The 16,338-nt window shown below is 35.0% G+C and overlaps 1 protein-coding gene across 2 annotated transcripts in view; it reads right to left on the reverse strand.

The window, feature by feature from the left end:
• Positions 1–3,238: 3,238 nt before the first annotated feature.
• The window catches only part of SLC35F5 (solute carrier family 35 member F5), a 42,101-nt gene continuing 29,001 nt past the window's right edge, over positions 3,239–16,338 (reverse strand). For both annotated transcript variants that reach the window (XM_054574984.1, XM_054574983.1), the window contains exons 13-16: positions 10,369–10,459; positions 6,848–7,002; positions 6,245–6,338; positions 3,239–4,015 (exon numbers count right to left, since the gene is read on the reverse strand). In XM_054574984.1, the coding sequence (XP_054430959.1) occupies positions 6,263–6,338; positions 6,848–7,002; positions 10,369–10,459 (322 nt within the window). In that variant the 3' untranslated portion in view covers positions 3,239–4,015; positions 6,245–6,262. The remainder of the gene's footprint in view (positions 4,016–6,244; positions 6,339–6,847; positions 7,003–10,368; positions 10,460–16,338) is intronic.

Consider the following 16,338-nt stretch of genomic DNA (forward strand, 5'->3'; position numbering starts at 1 on the left):
AATGGGAAGACAAAGAAACAACCCCCAGACGAAGGGAAAGGAGAAATCCCCAGAAAGAGAACTAAATGAAATAGAGGCAAGTCAACTACTAGACATTGAGTTCAAAACAACAGTTCTATGGAAGCTCAATGAGCAAGTGAGCTCAGAGAGAATTACAAAAAACTCCAGGGAAACTACAAGGGTCTTACTGCAAACTATATCGCCATGAAGAGGGACATAGAAACTATCAATAAGAGACAAGAGGAAATGAAGAATACAATTTCTGAATTGAAGAACACAGTAGAAGGAGTCAAAAGCAGGCTCAATGAAGCTGAGGATCGAATCAGCAAGCTGGAGGATAAGGTACGAAAAAGTTCCCAGAAAGAGCAAGAAAATGAAAAAGAGTCAGAAAGAATGAAGAGGCATTTAAGAAAATGGAGGACAACCTGAAATGTAATAATACCCATATAATAGGGATGCCAGAAGGAGAAGAGGAGGAGCAAGGGATAGAGAACCTCTTTGAAAAAGTAAGGATGGAAAACTTCCTTAATTGGAGGAGAGAAAAAGTCATAGGAGTCCAGGAAGCACAGAGAGTCCCATTCAAGAGGAACCCAATGAGGCCCACTCCAAGACACATCACAATTAAAATGGCAAATATCAAACACAGAGAATCCTAAAGGAAGCAAGGGGGAAGGAGGTAGTAACATATAAGGGAGCCCCAGTACGGCTAGCAGCTGACTTCTCAATAGAAACACTACAAACCAGAAGGGAATGGCAAGAAATATTCCAAGTCATGAAAAGCAAAGGCCTGCAACCAAGACTGCTCTACCCAGCAAGGCTCTCAATTAAAATGGAAGGCAAAATAAGGAGTTTCCCAGACAAAAGAAGGCTAAAATTATACACCTCCACCAAACCAGCATTGCAAAATATGTCAAAGGGACTGCTTTAAGATGAAGAAAAAGTCTATGAATACCCAATTCCTTTCACAGTTGCCAACACTTGATATTACCAATATTTTTTAATACACATTAATCCGATTGTGACAATGTGTTATTTTATTAGTTAAAACGGAACCTGTTTTTGCGTATTTCTTGCCTACTTCTATTATTTTTAAAAAGCTTTAAATAACTTTTTGGTATTCTTTATCCATCTTTTGATTAGTTTGTAGAATTTTTTTCCCTATGCAAATAACAATTAACCCTGTTTTAGATGTGTTGCATATACTTTCTTAGTCTAATACCTGTTCTTTATGTGTATATTACTGTATAGTCTTAAGTGTTTAATATAGTCATATTGTCAATATTTTTCTTTATAGCTTCTGGGTTTGAATATTTTACTTCGGGTTAGGAAAAATATTAATTTGTATTTCCTCCTAACACTCCTTATATTTCATATATTGATTTTTAACTCACCTGAATATTTGTTGTATAATGTGTGAAATAGGGCTCTATATTTGTTTTATTTCAAGTAATAGTGGTCCATGCACCTTATTTGTTGAAGAAGCCTTATTTTCCCCATTGACTTGAAATATCAATTTAATCATATTACATTGTTAGACAGATATATATGTTTGCTTCTAGAATGCTCATTTTATTTCACTGCTCTTGATTATTTCTGTGCTGGTGTCATGTTGTTTTAATTGCTGAGACTTTATAATGGACTTAAATTTTTAAATATTTTACAATGGATTTTGACATTTAAAAAAATAAATAAAATCGATCTGCATTTAAAAAGAAAAAAAAGAAAGGAGAAACTCCTACCCTAGCAAAAACATGAATGGAACTGGAGGGCATTATGCTAAGTGAAATAAGCCAGTTGGTGAAAGACAAATACCATATGATCTCACCTCTAAGTGGACTCTATTCAACAAAATAAACTAACAAACAAAATAAACCATGGGCACGGAAACATGGATCAGAATGAAGGTGATCAGAGGGGATGGGGAAGGAGGACAGTGGTGGAAAGGAGAAGGGACCAGACAAAGAACATGTATGAATGACCCATGGACATGGACAACAGAGTGGGAACTGACTGTGGGAGAGGAGGGCAGGGTGAGATGGGTGGGGGAGGGTCAAGGGGGTAAGATTGAGAAAACTGTAATAAACATGATTTAAAAATAAAAAAAAATGGTTTTTAAGAAATTTTGGAGAGAAATTAACTACTGTTAAAAGGCTTGAAAAAGAAATTGGCTGTGATTAATCAAAAGCCCGGATGAATCCTGGACATATGAGGTCTGTCCAGAAAAAGTCCAGCCATTGTTAATATAAAGAGAACGGTTTGCGCGACATCCATGTAACCTTGCAGCCAAGGAGAGTGGACTGGAATGCACATGTGTGAACAATGATGACTTCAGTGTACTAGTCAGTGGGGGAGGTAGATGCCATTGAGTGAGCATGTGTGCTGTGAAGCCATCACATTCAACATAACTAGAGCAACGAATCTGCATCAAATTTTGTGGGAAACTTGAACATTCCTCTGTAGAAACTATTTGGATGATTCAGAAGCCCACAGCTATGGGCAACTGGTAAGAGGCAGCTTGCCTGCTTATGCATCATGTCTCATGCAGAGTTTTTTTATGACAAACATCAAATCACCCAGGTGACCCTGGCCCCCTACATCCTTGATTTGGCGCCCTGTGACTTCTGGCTTTTCCCAAAACTAAAACCACCTTTGAAAGGGTAGAAATTTCAAACCATTGATGAGATTCATGGAAATATGACAGGGCAGCTGATGATGATTGGGAGAACTGTATGAGGTCCCAAGGTGCCTACTTTGAAGGGGACTAAGGTGTCATTGTCCTATGTACAGTACCATGTTTCTTGTATCTTCTTCAGTAAATGTCTCTTTTTCATATACATTGCTGAATACATTCTAGACAGACCTCATCTGTGCATCCCAATGTCTACAGTGAATAAAGTCCAGGAGCAGCTGCACAATAAGGATATACGTGTAAGACCTAACTTTAAGAGTTAAAATTAGAAGTGTTTTATATTTAATTAAAGCTGCATAGAGGAAAAATTCAAATGTAATTTTTAAAGCAGAATTTCTTCTTGTTTCCCTTCTTTGGTTTTTTACCTATTAAAAATTATTTTTTAAAAAATTAGATTTAAAGGAGAGGCATCCAGTTTTATAGTAATTTGGCACACTCATATGTGAAAAAGACTTAGAAACCAACCAACAGATCTATAATACATAAATATATATATAAACATTTTATTTTAATAATAGTCTTTATCACTTCAATTTAAATCATTCCATTATGAAAATGTCTTAATTGAAGAGAGAATATTTCTTCAAAACTCTAAATTAAGCAGAGCTTTATCAATTACACTTACAGCAATACAGCCTTTAGAAATACATGATTCTTCATTTTATAATATTTCCCCTTTAAAAATTTGTCATGGTTTGTCACAGATTTAAAATACAAGGCACCTAATGCTATGAAAGGATAATACAGTATATGTAGTATAAGTGAATCACATCTTTTCGTAAATATTCTTTCTGAAGTCCAACCAAATTTGCATGAACATACTTTTACATAAATTAAAAGATTTTTTTGTGTTAATTTGCAATATTCTACCAAACTCAAAAATATAATCTTTACCTATTATAGGCAGCTTAATTTAGTATTTTACCTGTAAGAATCACTGATCTATACACTGAACAATTTCTTGAAAACATTTTCATAATATAGTCCAGCATCTAACAAATAATATGTGAGGATAGTCTCCAAAACATTAGGATTTTATCCCTCAATTTGCTCAAATTACTTCATCAGCTGAATTCCTTGAGATGTGTAAGGCAGGTTGGTCCTTTAGATGAACTGTGGACTAAAACTTCCTATAACTACAGTGACATATACACAGCTACATAGCAAAGTACTTCATTATGAAAATGAAGAAAACCGGTATGAGGAAAATATACTTTAGAGTTCCAAAGAACTGAAACTGTTATTTTTCAGACTAGGCACTGAAACATTTTTCTCCAATAACTTGCCGGAGATTGTCTCTTCGCTGTATGATATTCCATTGTCAGGCTGAGAATAAACAAACACAAAATCATCATTAGATATCAACTGTCATAGCTTTGATTTTATATAGTTTTAAAAAGAAAATTATCTTAACACTGAAATATATATCAAACACAATATATGTCTATATAAACTATACATCATTGGATATTTGAACTTGAGGTGAGTACTGAGAACTCATGGAAGTGAGTTGCACAGCAATGTCAAAGACTTATATCCAATACTACTTAAAGATCATGCAGTAAGTTTAATCGTGGTACATTTCACCATTACCTCTGTTGGGACAGACTCCTGCCTGAGGTCTGTCCTACTTTATTCTATTGTAGCCCACTTTCTTTAGTCTTTACTATCTCCCCTTTCACCAGCTCTCACGTCCAAAAATACTGAAACTTTCCCTGTCAGAGGTGGGTGGCCATGAGTGTGAATATGGGAATAATGCACAACATACTAGGGAGGGAAAATGCTTAAGTTACAACAATAGAAGTGAATAACTATTTTTTTAATTTAAAGATGACAAATAAAACACATATTTAGTTCCGCTCTGTCCCTAAAACCTCAGTAAAAAGGCAATAAAGGAATTTTTTAAAAAGAGAAATAAATCACATGGTCAAAGAACAGAACAGAGACAAGAAAATAGTGGCTAACTCTTAGCTAGCGATGAAGAAATATCATCAGATAGCTCTCTAAAGTGAAGACTCGACTGAAAACAAGCAGACTGTTATAAATTTAATAGAAAAAGCAGTCAGACACTCAGATGCCTCCCCTTATTTTTCACAGATGGTGCCTCTGCTCTATCCAAAGAGAAAATCTGAGGTTTATTCCCTAAAAAAGGTCGTAACTGTGGGTCTCTGCACTGGGGAAATGAGCACAATCCTACATGACTCAGATAAAAAGTAACATTTGCATAGCCATAACAATATAAATACTGATTATAGATTTGTCCAAAATTATGCAATAACTATATTGGACTGATGAGGAAGAAGGAATGATATAGGTTTGGGAAACAGGCAGGTAGGGTGGGAGCATAGCACAGGGACACTTGAAAGTAATCTCTCTTCATTTACCATAGTGGAAAAATCAACTCAGTAAGCCTAACAACTGAGAAATCCAGAAATGGAAATACAAATGTGGTCCTTAAAGTGGCAGGAAGAAAAATACCAAAAGACTTGACTAAGAGTTTAAAGTGATTCCTGAGAATGGGAAAAGAATGAAAGCAGGACAGGTGGTGCAGAGCAGGAGTGGGTGCCTTGTATAAGAAATCTTGTGGAACTCTGAACTGTGGGCATGTATAACCATTATAACAAAAGGAAAAATGGCCAATCACAGAAAAACACAAAACCAAGACAATTAGATTTAGCTTAGTTTAGATGTGAATTTACCATGAAGAATTTACTGAAGCTTCAAGGTCAGTATGACCGCAAGGAGCTGACAGGAGTTCTTCAATATTGGGGGGGGGGGGGGGGGGTGATAGGGGGCGGCAGCAGCGCGGGAAACCCCAGTTGCAATCAGGAAACATTTCAATCTGAATTGCCTGTATTATCTCAGAAGAAAGGGGCCTGAATCTCCAGAATTTCTCTAATTTATTGTGATCTGTCATTCTAAATAATCACTTTTGTACCTGCCAAAGATATATGTCAAATATATTTCAAGTATTCACTCAGTGAAACATAAAATATCATGTACTTTCTGTCATGTAAGAAATATAAAAGGTAATATTTCTTGAAACATTGTTAAGTGAAAAAGCATAGTGAGAGAATTAGGATATACATTGTGTCAGTTATGGTAACACACACCTGCGTAGAAAAAGACTGAATATACACCAAAGTATTATATTTTTTTCCTGAATTTTATACTCAGGGAAAAAATATGTTTCTAAAGTATATCATTAAGTAAAATGAATAAAAGTAATAGTTAAAATTTGGGATCACTTAGTTTGGGTCAGGCACTAATACTTCAAGCTCATAAAGTATTTAATACTTCTAACAACCTTATCAGGGAGTTTCTATTGTAACCCCATTTCACAAATAAGAAAATTGAGGCACAGGGGTTAAGAGCCTTTATAAAGTCACACAGCTAGTACGTGGAGAAACTGGAATCGAAATCCAAGCACTTTGATACCATTAGCCTCTAGGCTCTACTGACTCTCAAACAACTAATTATGGGAATTCAATTCTGTATTTAAGCAGTATAAAAATCAGAACCTTAGCCAGCACTAATGCCAGCCAACATACAAACCTGGACTACTGATAACAGCTAACTCACTCCATCCTCCTGAGAAACACCGTGCATAGGAATAAGACTCTCACACTGTTCGCTGTCTTCTGGAACCCTTTAAAACAAAGCAGTAGTTAAGAGCTTTAGAGCTGAAAGGAACCCTTAAATGCGATTTATACAAATGTCTGAAGCCATGTGGTCAGAACTAAGGCTAGGGAAAAATGTCCCAATAAGTTGTTCTAAGTTCTTTTTATAATAGAATGTGAAAAGCTTTCTGTCTTTGAAAAAATTGAAAAAAATTGAGGCAATGTTATCATTTTATTATGAATTTTATTCAAACCAATAAAAGTTTTCTACATTTAAATCTGTTATAGAAAAACAGTAAGAACTTTGGTTTTATCTGTGACTCAAAACACTTTAAAAAAATAGTTGCAAAGAAAAAACTATCTTATCACCCAAAAGATCTGAAGAAATATTTTAATTTTACTTGGCATAATACATTTATAAATCATAATCTTTCAACTATTCCTCCCAAAATCTCTAAAAGTTAGGCCAGCATGATATGGTTCCCAGCTTATTTAACAAACATTATCTTTTAAAAATATATATAGTAACTAAACCTACCTCTGAATTCGATGTTTTCTGCATATAAAGGCAAAAATTCTTCTGATTCCCACCATCACAGGATCCCAATTATTATAATGGCACAGGAGAGTTACAATAAAAAATGAAAAAAATACAGGGATAGCGCCTGCAAAAAATAACCAAGAAAACTGCACCTAAAAATAAGAGATAGGAAAAAAAAAAACCCATGGTTATCATGAGGACAATTTTCTCCTTTAATATGTTTTCCATTCATGAAAAGTTGCAGGAATAAAATAAAACACCAAAAAAAGAAAATACTAAGCACTGACAATATAATACATTACCGAGTAAATTATTATTAAATATAAGGATTTCAGAACTTCAACATACTAACCATTTGCTTAAATTACCAACAAAAATATTTCTCACTTGGAAAACAGCCTAAAGGAAAGCCAGGAAGGCCTGCTTTGCATTTATTAGGCATAGTATGCCGAGAACAGAATGATGAAACTTTAAGCTTTTGTCTTATATATCATGTTGCTCATTTCTCCCTTATAGATTACTGCTTATTCTCAAGTTGATTCCTCCCTTCAGTGCCTGAAGTCACCCTCAGAAACTCAAATGTTATTATGCTCTAGTTGTGATATGTTATGTTGTTACAGTTCTTTTCATATGACAGTATATGACAGTATTAAAAATCTTAACTGTAAATTTTATAAACCTTTTATTAACAATATGCAAAAAACTCTAATCCTTACACTTAAAACAAGCTTGATTCTCTAGTGACAAATAAAAAAACTCAAAAGGAAATTATCACTAAGTAAAGTAAAAACTATAAATAGAAATACTTTTACTAAGAAATGTGAACCAGAGAAGACAAGCAGCAAGCCAAGCCTCAGGGGTACAGAGCCCTCAGACATCACTAAGTCTGACCCACTAATCCATCATTTTATCAGAGTTGTCAAGAAAATTAAAATAAGAGATATCATAAAACTACCCCCCCTAAAATCACTCTTCTCTTTCAGTAGTTTAGCTTTATCACCTATATTCAACTAAGATTAAAAAAAAAAAATGTTAAAGAAGCCTTCACTGATGAACTAACCACTATTGATACTTAGCTACAACACAATGGTGGTTTGCTTTCAAAATAATGACGAAAACAGTGCTCCAGCCTTTAAAATAGGGGGGAAAATCTGTGCTTGTCCTATTTAAGGATTAAAAAAACAACGTTTAGAATCATAGACAAGACTCCCTCTGGTGGGAAACATACACTATTTCATTTCATAGCACCAGTAGTCAGAGCAAAGGGGTTTTGTGAGAAGCATGTTTTTATGAGGGATTCACAATACATAACACATGAATAATCACGGACAGCTTTTAACATGCACGTCTTGCTTGTATTGTACACAAACACAGGTTGAGTCAGCCTAAGAACGCCCAGGAAAACTCAGCCAGTAAGAGAAAATAAAAAGCCTTCATGCTGTTATCAAATTATGGGTATAAAAAATTCTTGGAATATTTGCCAGCCTACTTAATAATCTAGAAAAACCACGATGCACTACTTAAATGCAAGACCAGAAAAGTGTGAAAAACGTAAGACTGGTAAGAGTTAAATTTGGAGATCTAGTTGACAGGACAACTCATGAATATTCAGTTAAAAACCCCATTTTATAACAGAATCAAAGCAAACTTTATAAAGGTAGATAAAACCTTAGAAGACTTTTAAAGGCAAACTTCATGTTTAACAATGTAGTTATGGGTCACCGCATAATAAAAAAACTTCTAATTTGATTTTCAAGAAGCTGGGAAGACAATTTTTTAAAGTGAAGACATTTATTAACAAAGAAAATTGCCTACATAAACAAAAAAATGTCTAATTCCTACATATATCTGAATATAAATTTGAATACAATCAGGGATGGTTCCTAAAATACAAAATATCAATTATACATAGGTTAAAATAATCACTTTACTGTAAGCACAGTAAATATTATTAATAAATGCTAAAAGTAGATTTCTCCTGTCATGCTTCTAGTGCAGCTCTGGGGTGTGCCCTGTTCTTTTTCCCCGAAGGCATCTTCCTCCCCTCACTTCCCACCAGAGACTCCGCCTATTCATTTAAATGGTTGCCTAATAATATATGTGAAGACAAGCAAGAAAAGACTATTTGGTTATGTTTTTCTAACTAATATATATATATATACACACACACATTTTTCCTTTTCTTGTGTTTTACCTTCATCTTAAAATATATGATTAAACAAATTATAAAATTATTTAATAAAGTTAGGTTCCCTGTGACAATCCTTTCTTTAAATTCCCTAAAATTAACCATCAATTTTTATTTTTCAAATCTATAAAAGCTGGTACTTTCAAAATATCAGTATAATAAAGTTCATTTACGCAGTGGTCTACCAAAATCCTCTAATAAGCAGCACTTCCCCAGTTTCACTAGAATGATTCTGGTTGATATTCAAGATTAGGACTCTGAGATGTAAAAAGGACTTGGATATTGTTTAAATCTATAAATAAAATCTAATATGTATAACTGTAGTTTTATATATATTTTATAATATTCAAATGTTTGAAAATGCATAGGATATATTTAATTCTCAATTAAGGAGAGGTCCATTTTTAACTGTGACAAATAAGAATTTACTGAACCACAAAATAAAGTTAAATATCTGCACAGATTTTTTTTTTAAATAAAGTAGGTATCAGTGACAGTACTTTGCCTTTATCCTAAAAAGTACACAAATATCAAAAGAAAAACAGCTTTCAAAATCTGACTACAACTCTATATATTATAAGCCTTTGGGCTTTGAAGTATTTCCTATTCCAATTATATTAAACCAAACTCTCCCCTGCACACACATTTTGTTCTTTAAGAGCTGGCGAATATCACTGAGTGATACCTGGCTACACTACATCTTTTAGCATTAGCTAATGGCACATGTCTTTTCTCCTTGCTAACCCTTAGGAACCCTGAAGAACCTCCTCCCTTCAGGCTGCTGGGAAGGACACAGATTCTTTTCTGCAATGTTCACAGTAATGCCAATATTTATAACAAGATTCCCATATCCAGACAAGGACCTCATAGTAGAGGGAAGAAGCCCCTGCCCTGCGGAGTCCAGAGAGAAATGAGCATTCGCTGAGAAACAACACTGCTCATATGCCTCTTGTGTCTATAGTAGTATGAGCTTAGTGTTAAGTTTATCTTCGAAATTAAAAACACTAATACTTATATAATAAAATATACCTCCTATTCCATACCACTGGCTTACCAAAGAATCTATGGAACATGATCAGCTCCCAAACTGGAGAACTACACATGAAGACACTGCTCTTTTAAGATAAAAAATTGAAAAACTAAAAATGCAAGAGATTATCCATTTCTTTTGCTACTTTTTATATCTCTATAAAAAAGCACCAAGTAAAGCACCTTGGGAGAGAACACATCATGTATTATTCATAGTTGCATCCCTTATAATTTAGTCATATCCCTTAACTTTCACTCTGTTTTTAATAATATACCTAAACTATCTAATAGTTTGCCTTACCTTTTGCATACACATGTCAGCTATTATGGACAGAGGTATTGTAAGGCTTAGTGCAAGGGTGCCTATCAATGATGAGGTAAGAAAGCAGCCCCTAAACAGAAAAAAAGAAAACACATATTTCCATATTAAAAAAAATAAAAGAACCAAAGAAAAACAATATTCAAAGACTAACTATCCTAAAATATAGATGTGAGATCAAAAGCAAAAATAAAAGCTCCGGATGGACTGAGGCATAATAAATAATAAGTTACTAAGATAATTCTTAAAGTTTATCTTCAAATATTAAAAATCCAAATATAAGTATAAAATTTTGAGGTACTTATGCTATTTTCAAGATCTGCTTACAGATATTTTCAACTTTAAATGTATAGCTTATTTTTCCTTAACATTTTTTACAAAACTGTCAAAAGAGTTGTGATAATGATTACTTACCTAACAAAGTAGGCAGTTTTATTAAAACTGTAGGACAATACCTCACAACACAGACTTTAAAAAAGTGATAAACCAACTTGTGAGTCTGTCATTAAACCAAAAATATCTCACCCTCGTGTGAACTAAAAGTCTTCATAAGTGTGTTGCTCTTTTTGTTTGGCTTAACATTGAAAAGAAAAAAATGAGTATTTTAAAAGGATATTTCCTTGTTGTTTTCCATTTTTCTAGCAATTGTCCTGACCAAAAACCTCTTATTTTCACCATAAATTATCAATATTGGTGTCAAATTTTAAGATAACAATCTGCATATAATTTTGTTTAGCTGAAGAAAAAAATGAAGGAAAACATTTTATCAAATACATGAGCCATTTATAACGACTAAGTTTAAGTGGGTAAGAAGAAAATGAGTTATAAGCCAAGGTAAAACCATAATGTATATAATTAAGACTACAGACCCACGGAAATTATAGGCAAGCAAATTCTAGCTCAGCATATGTTCGAATTAGTAATGCTCTCCTGCAATAGAAGAGGCTATCTCTTGAAGGTGTCACTTGAAGTACTCCATAGAGGCTGGACAATTAGTTTTTTTTTAAATCATTTTTTTATTTTTCAATTACAGTTGACATGCAATATTATAGTAGTTTCAGGTGTACTAAGTGATTATCCCTATAAATCTCGCACCCATCTGACACCATACATAGTTATTAGAATATTATTGACTATTTTCCCTATTCTGTATGTTACATCCCCATGACTATTCTGTAACAACCAATTTGTATTGCTTAATTGCGTCACCTTTTTCACCCATCCCACAAACTACCCTCCCAGCTGGCAACTTCAAAATGTTCTCTGTACCAATGAGTCTGTTTCTGTTCTGTTTGTTCATTTATTTTGTTTCTTAGATTCAACTGTTGATAGATGTGTATCTATTGCCATTTTATTGTTCATATTTTTTAACTTTGTTTTTCTTCTTCTTCCTAAAGGAGACCCTTTAACATTTCATGTAATACGGGTTTGGTGGTGATGAACTTTAGTTTTTTCTTGTCTGGGAAGCACTTTATCTGTCCTTTGATTCTAAATGATAGCTTTGCTGGGTAGAGTAATCTTGGTTGCAGTTCCTTGTTTTTCATCACTTTGGATATTTCTTGCCCCTCCCTTCTTGCCTGCGAAGTTTCTGTTGATCAATCAGCTGACAGTCTTACGTGAGCTCCCTTATGGGTTGTAACTAGCTGCTTTTAGGATTCTTTCTTTGTTTTTAACCGTTTGCATTTTAATTCTGATGGGTCTTGGTATGGACCTCCTTAGGTTCATCTTGTTTGGGACTCTCTGTGTTTCCTAGATTTGTATGTTTATTTCCTTCACCAGGTTAGGGAAGTTTTCTGTCATTATTTTTTCAAATAGTTTTTCAATTCCTTGCTCCCTTTCTTTTCCTTTTAGCAATCCCATGATGTGAATGTTAATACGCTTGGAGTTGTCCCAAAGGCTCCTTACACTATCTTCATTTTTTTTTGGAATTCTTTTTTCTTCTTGTTGTTCTGATTGGGTGTTTTATGCTTCCTTACATTTCAAATCACTGATTTGCTTCTTGGCTTCATTCACCCTACTGTTGATTCCTTGTAAACTGTTCTTCATTTCAGTTAGTGTACCCTTCATTTCTGACCAGTTCTTTTTTATGGTTTCTATGTCCTTTTTTCATGCTGTTGAAGTTCTCACAAAGTTCTTTGAGCATCCTTATAACCATTGTTTCCAACTTCATATCTGGTAGTTTGCTTGGCTGCATTTCCCTTAGTTCTTTTTCTGGAGATTTCAACTGTTTTCATTTCGGACCTACTTCTTTGTCTCCACATATTGTCTGCTTTTCTGTTTGTTTCTATGTATTTGGTAGAGCTGTTATATCTCCCAGACATGGTAGAGTGACCTTGTGTAGCAGGTGACTTGTAGGACCCAGTGGCACAGCCTCCCCAGTCATCTGAGCTGGGCATTCCAGGTGTGCTCTGTGTGGGCTGTGTGCACTGTCCTGTTGTAGTTGAGCCTTGATTGCTACCTATCCTACCAGTTGGTATCACTGGGAGGAACTGACCCCCAGGCCAATTGGCTGCAAGGCCTGGCTGTGAGGACTGAGTGTAGCTACAGCAGAGGAACTGCTGTGCAGGAGTCAACCCTATAGAGCAGGATCTGCTTCAGTGGGGCTTTGGTGCTCACTAAGTCCACCCCTTGAGTGCGTCGCTTGGGGAGGTAACAGGAATTGTAATCTGGCATGGTCTGAAGCTGTCCACCAGGTGCACTGGCTCTGGGGCCCCCCATGAAGTACAATGTCAGCCACCATCTGTGCCCTGCCTGGGGCCACTTGGCAGAACTACAGAGCATACTGTAGATGGCTCCTACTTGTGCTAGGCTTTAAGGTGCCCAGGAGAGGCCAAACTATGAGCCAAGGCTGGCTGCAGCTAGTACCAGGCCTGCGGCCACTTAGCAAGAAGTACAGGTCACCCTGAGGCCAGATGTTGCTTGGTTAAGAGATTTTAGTAAAGTCTGAAGCATGAGGCAAGAGAAGCCATTTGTATGGAAAAGCTAATGGAAATGGTTGGAGTAGGCCCCTAAGTTGGGTGTGGTAGGATATCAGGGAACCACCTGGGCAGGCAAATAGTGTTAGCCAGGTTGATGGAGACTCAGATATGGTTCTCCCCTGCTGGCTCTGGGGGAGGAGGGGCCGGTGGATGTGAGAAAAGGAATAATGGCCTCTGTCAGCACTTCTGTCTGGGAGAATGCTGCCCCCCTCCAAATCTAGCTCTGATGCCAGATAATTCATTTCTTCACTTTATGTCCCTGGTTCCTTTCAAGCTGCAGTGCTAGTGCTGAGCTCAGAGACAGTGAGTCCAAGTAAGTCCGTGCATGAATCCTTTAAGAACACCTGGGACTCCAGAAGCCCTCCATCTCATTCATCCACAATCCCTGATGGCTTTTTTCAGCCAGAAGTTATGGGGACTTCTCTTCCTGGCACTGGAGCCTGGTGTGGGGCTGGGACCCCTTGCTCCTCAAAGGGTACCTCTGAGGCCAAGATATCCCTCGTGATTTTACACTACCACATGTGGGTATGGGACCAGCCCATTCTGTATCTCCGCCTCTCTTATCAGTCTTGATGTGGCTGCTTCTTTTAATTCCTAGTTATAGGACTTCCATTCAACTTGATTTCAGGCAGTTCTGAATGATGGCTGCTCTGCAGTTTAGTTGTAATTTTGATGTGGTTGTGGGAATACCTCAAAAACCTACCCCACCATCTTGACTGGAAGTCAATGACTAACCTTGAGGCTGGACAATTAGTTCTTATTGACGCAGTAAAGATAACTTAAGTGCTAATAGTTTCAAGTATTCGTGAGCTGCTTTGTGAAATGGGGGTTCAAGGGTTAAATATATATGTACAGTGGTACCTCAGTACTCATTGTTAATTCATTCCGGAACTTATGGCGAGTGTCAAAACCGACGAGTACCAGATGATGAAGCATTTTCTCTTGCAGGATGGCATCATGACTTATACAAGTTCTAGAAAGTGAGACAAGTCTTGGTACGAGCAAGTGCTGAAACATTTTTTCTCATCAAAATGTAATGAGTACAGGGTTTGACGAGTTCTGAAGCTGAGGAGTGCCAAGGTGTGACTGTGTATGTTTTTGAATGTAACATATGTTCTTAGAGATTTACAATGCAAAACACAGCACAATCATAAAAAGTCTGATATGCTCCTTATGGTTGTTTGGAGTTACTTACATCCAGAATTTAAGGGATATGTTTCTTTCATTACTTATTAATTTTTCTGCTGCTCAGTTATTACTATAAATACTCTTAAATGCTTTAGTGTAGAAGTGTATCTAAAAAATAAACCTTAAAGTCCTGAAAAATCTATTCCAAATAGGGATAAACAGCTTTGATCAGAATTCGTAACTTTCAGTGTCCAATATAACTAATCAATAATAACCACTTATAATATACAGAGCAGGATATAAATTGTTCTCCCTGTAGGGAATGATTTTGCAATTCTCTATCAAATCTAAAGTCTACTTGTTTGACTCAATCTTTTCCACTCAGAGGCACTTATCCTACAGAATGCTAACATATACCTGCAAAGACATATACAAGGATATTCAATATTGTATTATTAACATAGCAAAAGAGTAAAAAATTATCTCTTAATGAAACTGGTAAAACATTACGTTCTATCCATTATGTAACATAGTAAGTTGGAATACAGTATTTTAAAATACAGGCTTTTAAAAAATAAATTTACGTGCTGTTATGTAAATATTTACTAGCAAACAATTTGTGAAAAAGTAAAGTACAGAACAATATCCATATTTGTGTGTTAAAAATAAAACAAATTGAGGGGAAAATTAAGAGACTGATACATACTTCTGTATGTATAGAAAATATTGTAGAAGGTTTAGAAGTTAATAGTGGTTGCCTCTGGGTAAAAGGAATATTCATAGCAGAAAGGAGATTTCCTTTTGATTATGAACCCTTTTGTACACTTTTTATGTACTACTCTTAAAAAATTAAATAAAAAAGAATAAAATATTATGAAGCATGCTATTTGTTATTTATTTAAATGTAAAATTTTCCAAGGGAGAGATTACATGTCACGACCTATATCTGATCGTCCCCAAAGCCTACATTATATTCTGCTGAATGTAATAAAACTCTTCTGCATGTGTTTATTAAAAATAAGGCTCTCAATAATGAACGAGCATTTTAATATTTGTAGGTGGTACAATCCATGTTTACTACGAGTATCAATGTAATAATAGTTTAATAAGGACCAAACTAAACTCTTCTTTAGTCTAATATCCAAAGAAAAATTTAATTATTTCTCTCAAATATATAAAAATGTTTTGCTTTAAAATTTTCCAGTTTAAGCTAAACTTAGAAAGCTAGAGAATTTGAATTCATATTAAAATACAATTAATGATGCATAATTATTTAAAGCATATGGTTCATTGGGGTGACCATATAAAAATGCAGTCAAAAATGGCTGAAGATCAAGAATTCCTTATGGTTCAACTAAGTGAAATCACAATATAACCAGTAAGTAGTTTTATGTGTTCAGAACCAAGAGTGAAGAGAGACAAAGATACGACAGAACAACAGAAGTGACAGAGCAAGCAGACAATAGCGATATGATATATATTAATATATAAAATAAAATATGTAACTTTTTGATTAAAAGTGAGCTCCTAAAATGCATGTAAAGAAAGATGGAAAAATGAATGAGTAAATGAATTCTGAGATCAGAGTTTCCGATTAGCATAGGAACTCAAGATAAATTCATAAATTACTATAATACAAAGTAAACCTTTAAGTACTACCTGAAAGAGAGTGAGTGTTGAGGATTATCAAGAAAATAGAGATATTTCCTTACAAGGGGAGGAGAAAGAAGTATAGGAAGAGCATAAAAAAAAAAACTTCATACAAAGGCTATTTTTGTTGCAGTCTTTTGTGAGGAAAAACTAGTCAGTAGTCTTAATTGTCATATAATAAAATTCATTTAGGAGT

Source organism: Pteronotus mesoamericanus, unplaced genomic scaffold (assembly GCF_021234165.1).
Source record: "Pteronotus mesoamericanus isolate MK-2021 breed Mesoamerican mustached bat unplaced genomic scaffold, CSHL_Meso_final contig_27, whole genome shotgun sequence".
In the NCBI taxonomy this organism is placed as follows: domain Eukaryota; kingdom Metazoa; phylum Chordata; class Mammalia; order Chiroptera; family Mormoopidae; genus Pteronotus; species Pteronotus mesoamericanus.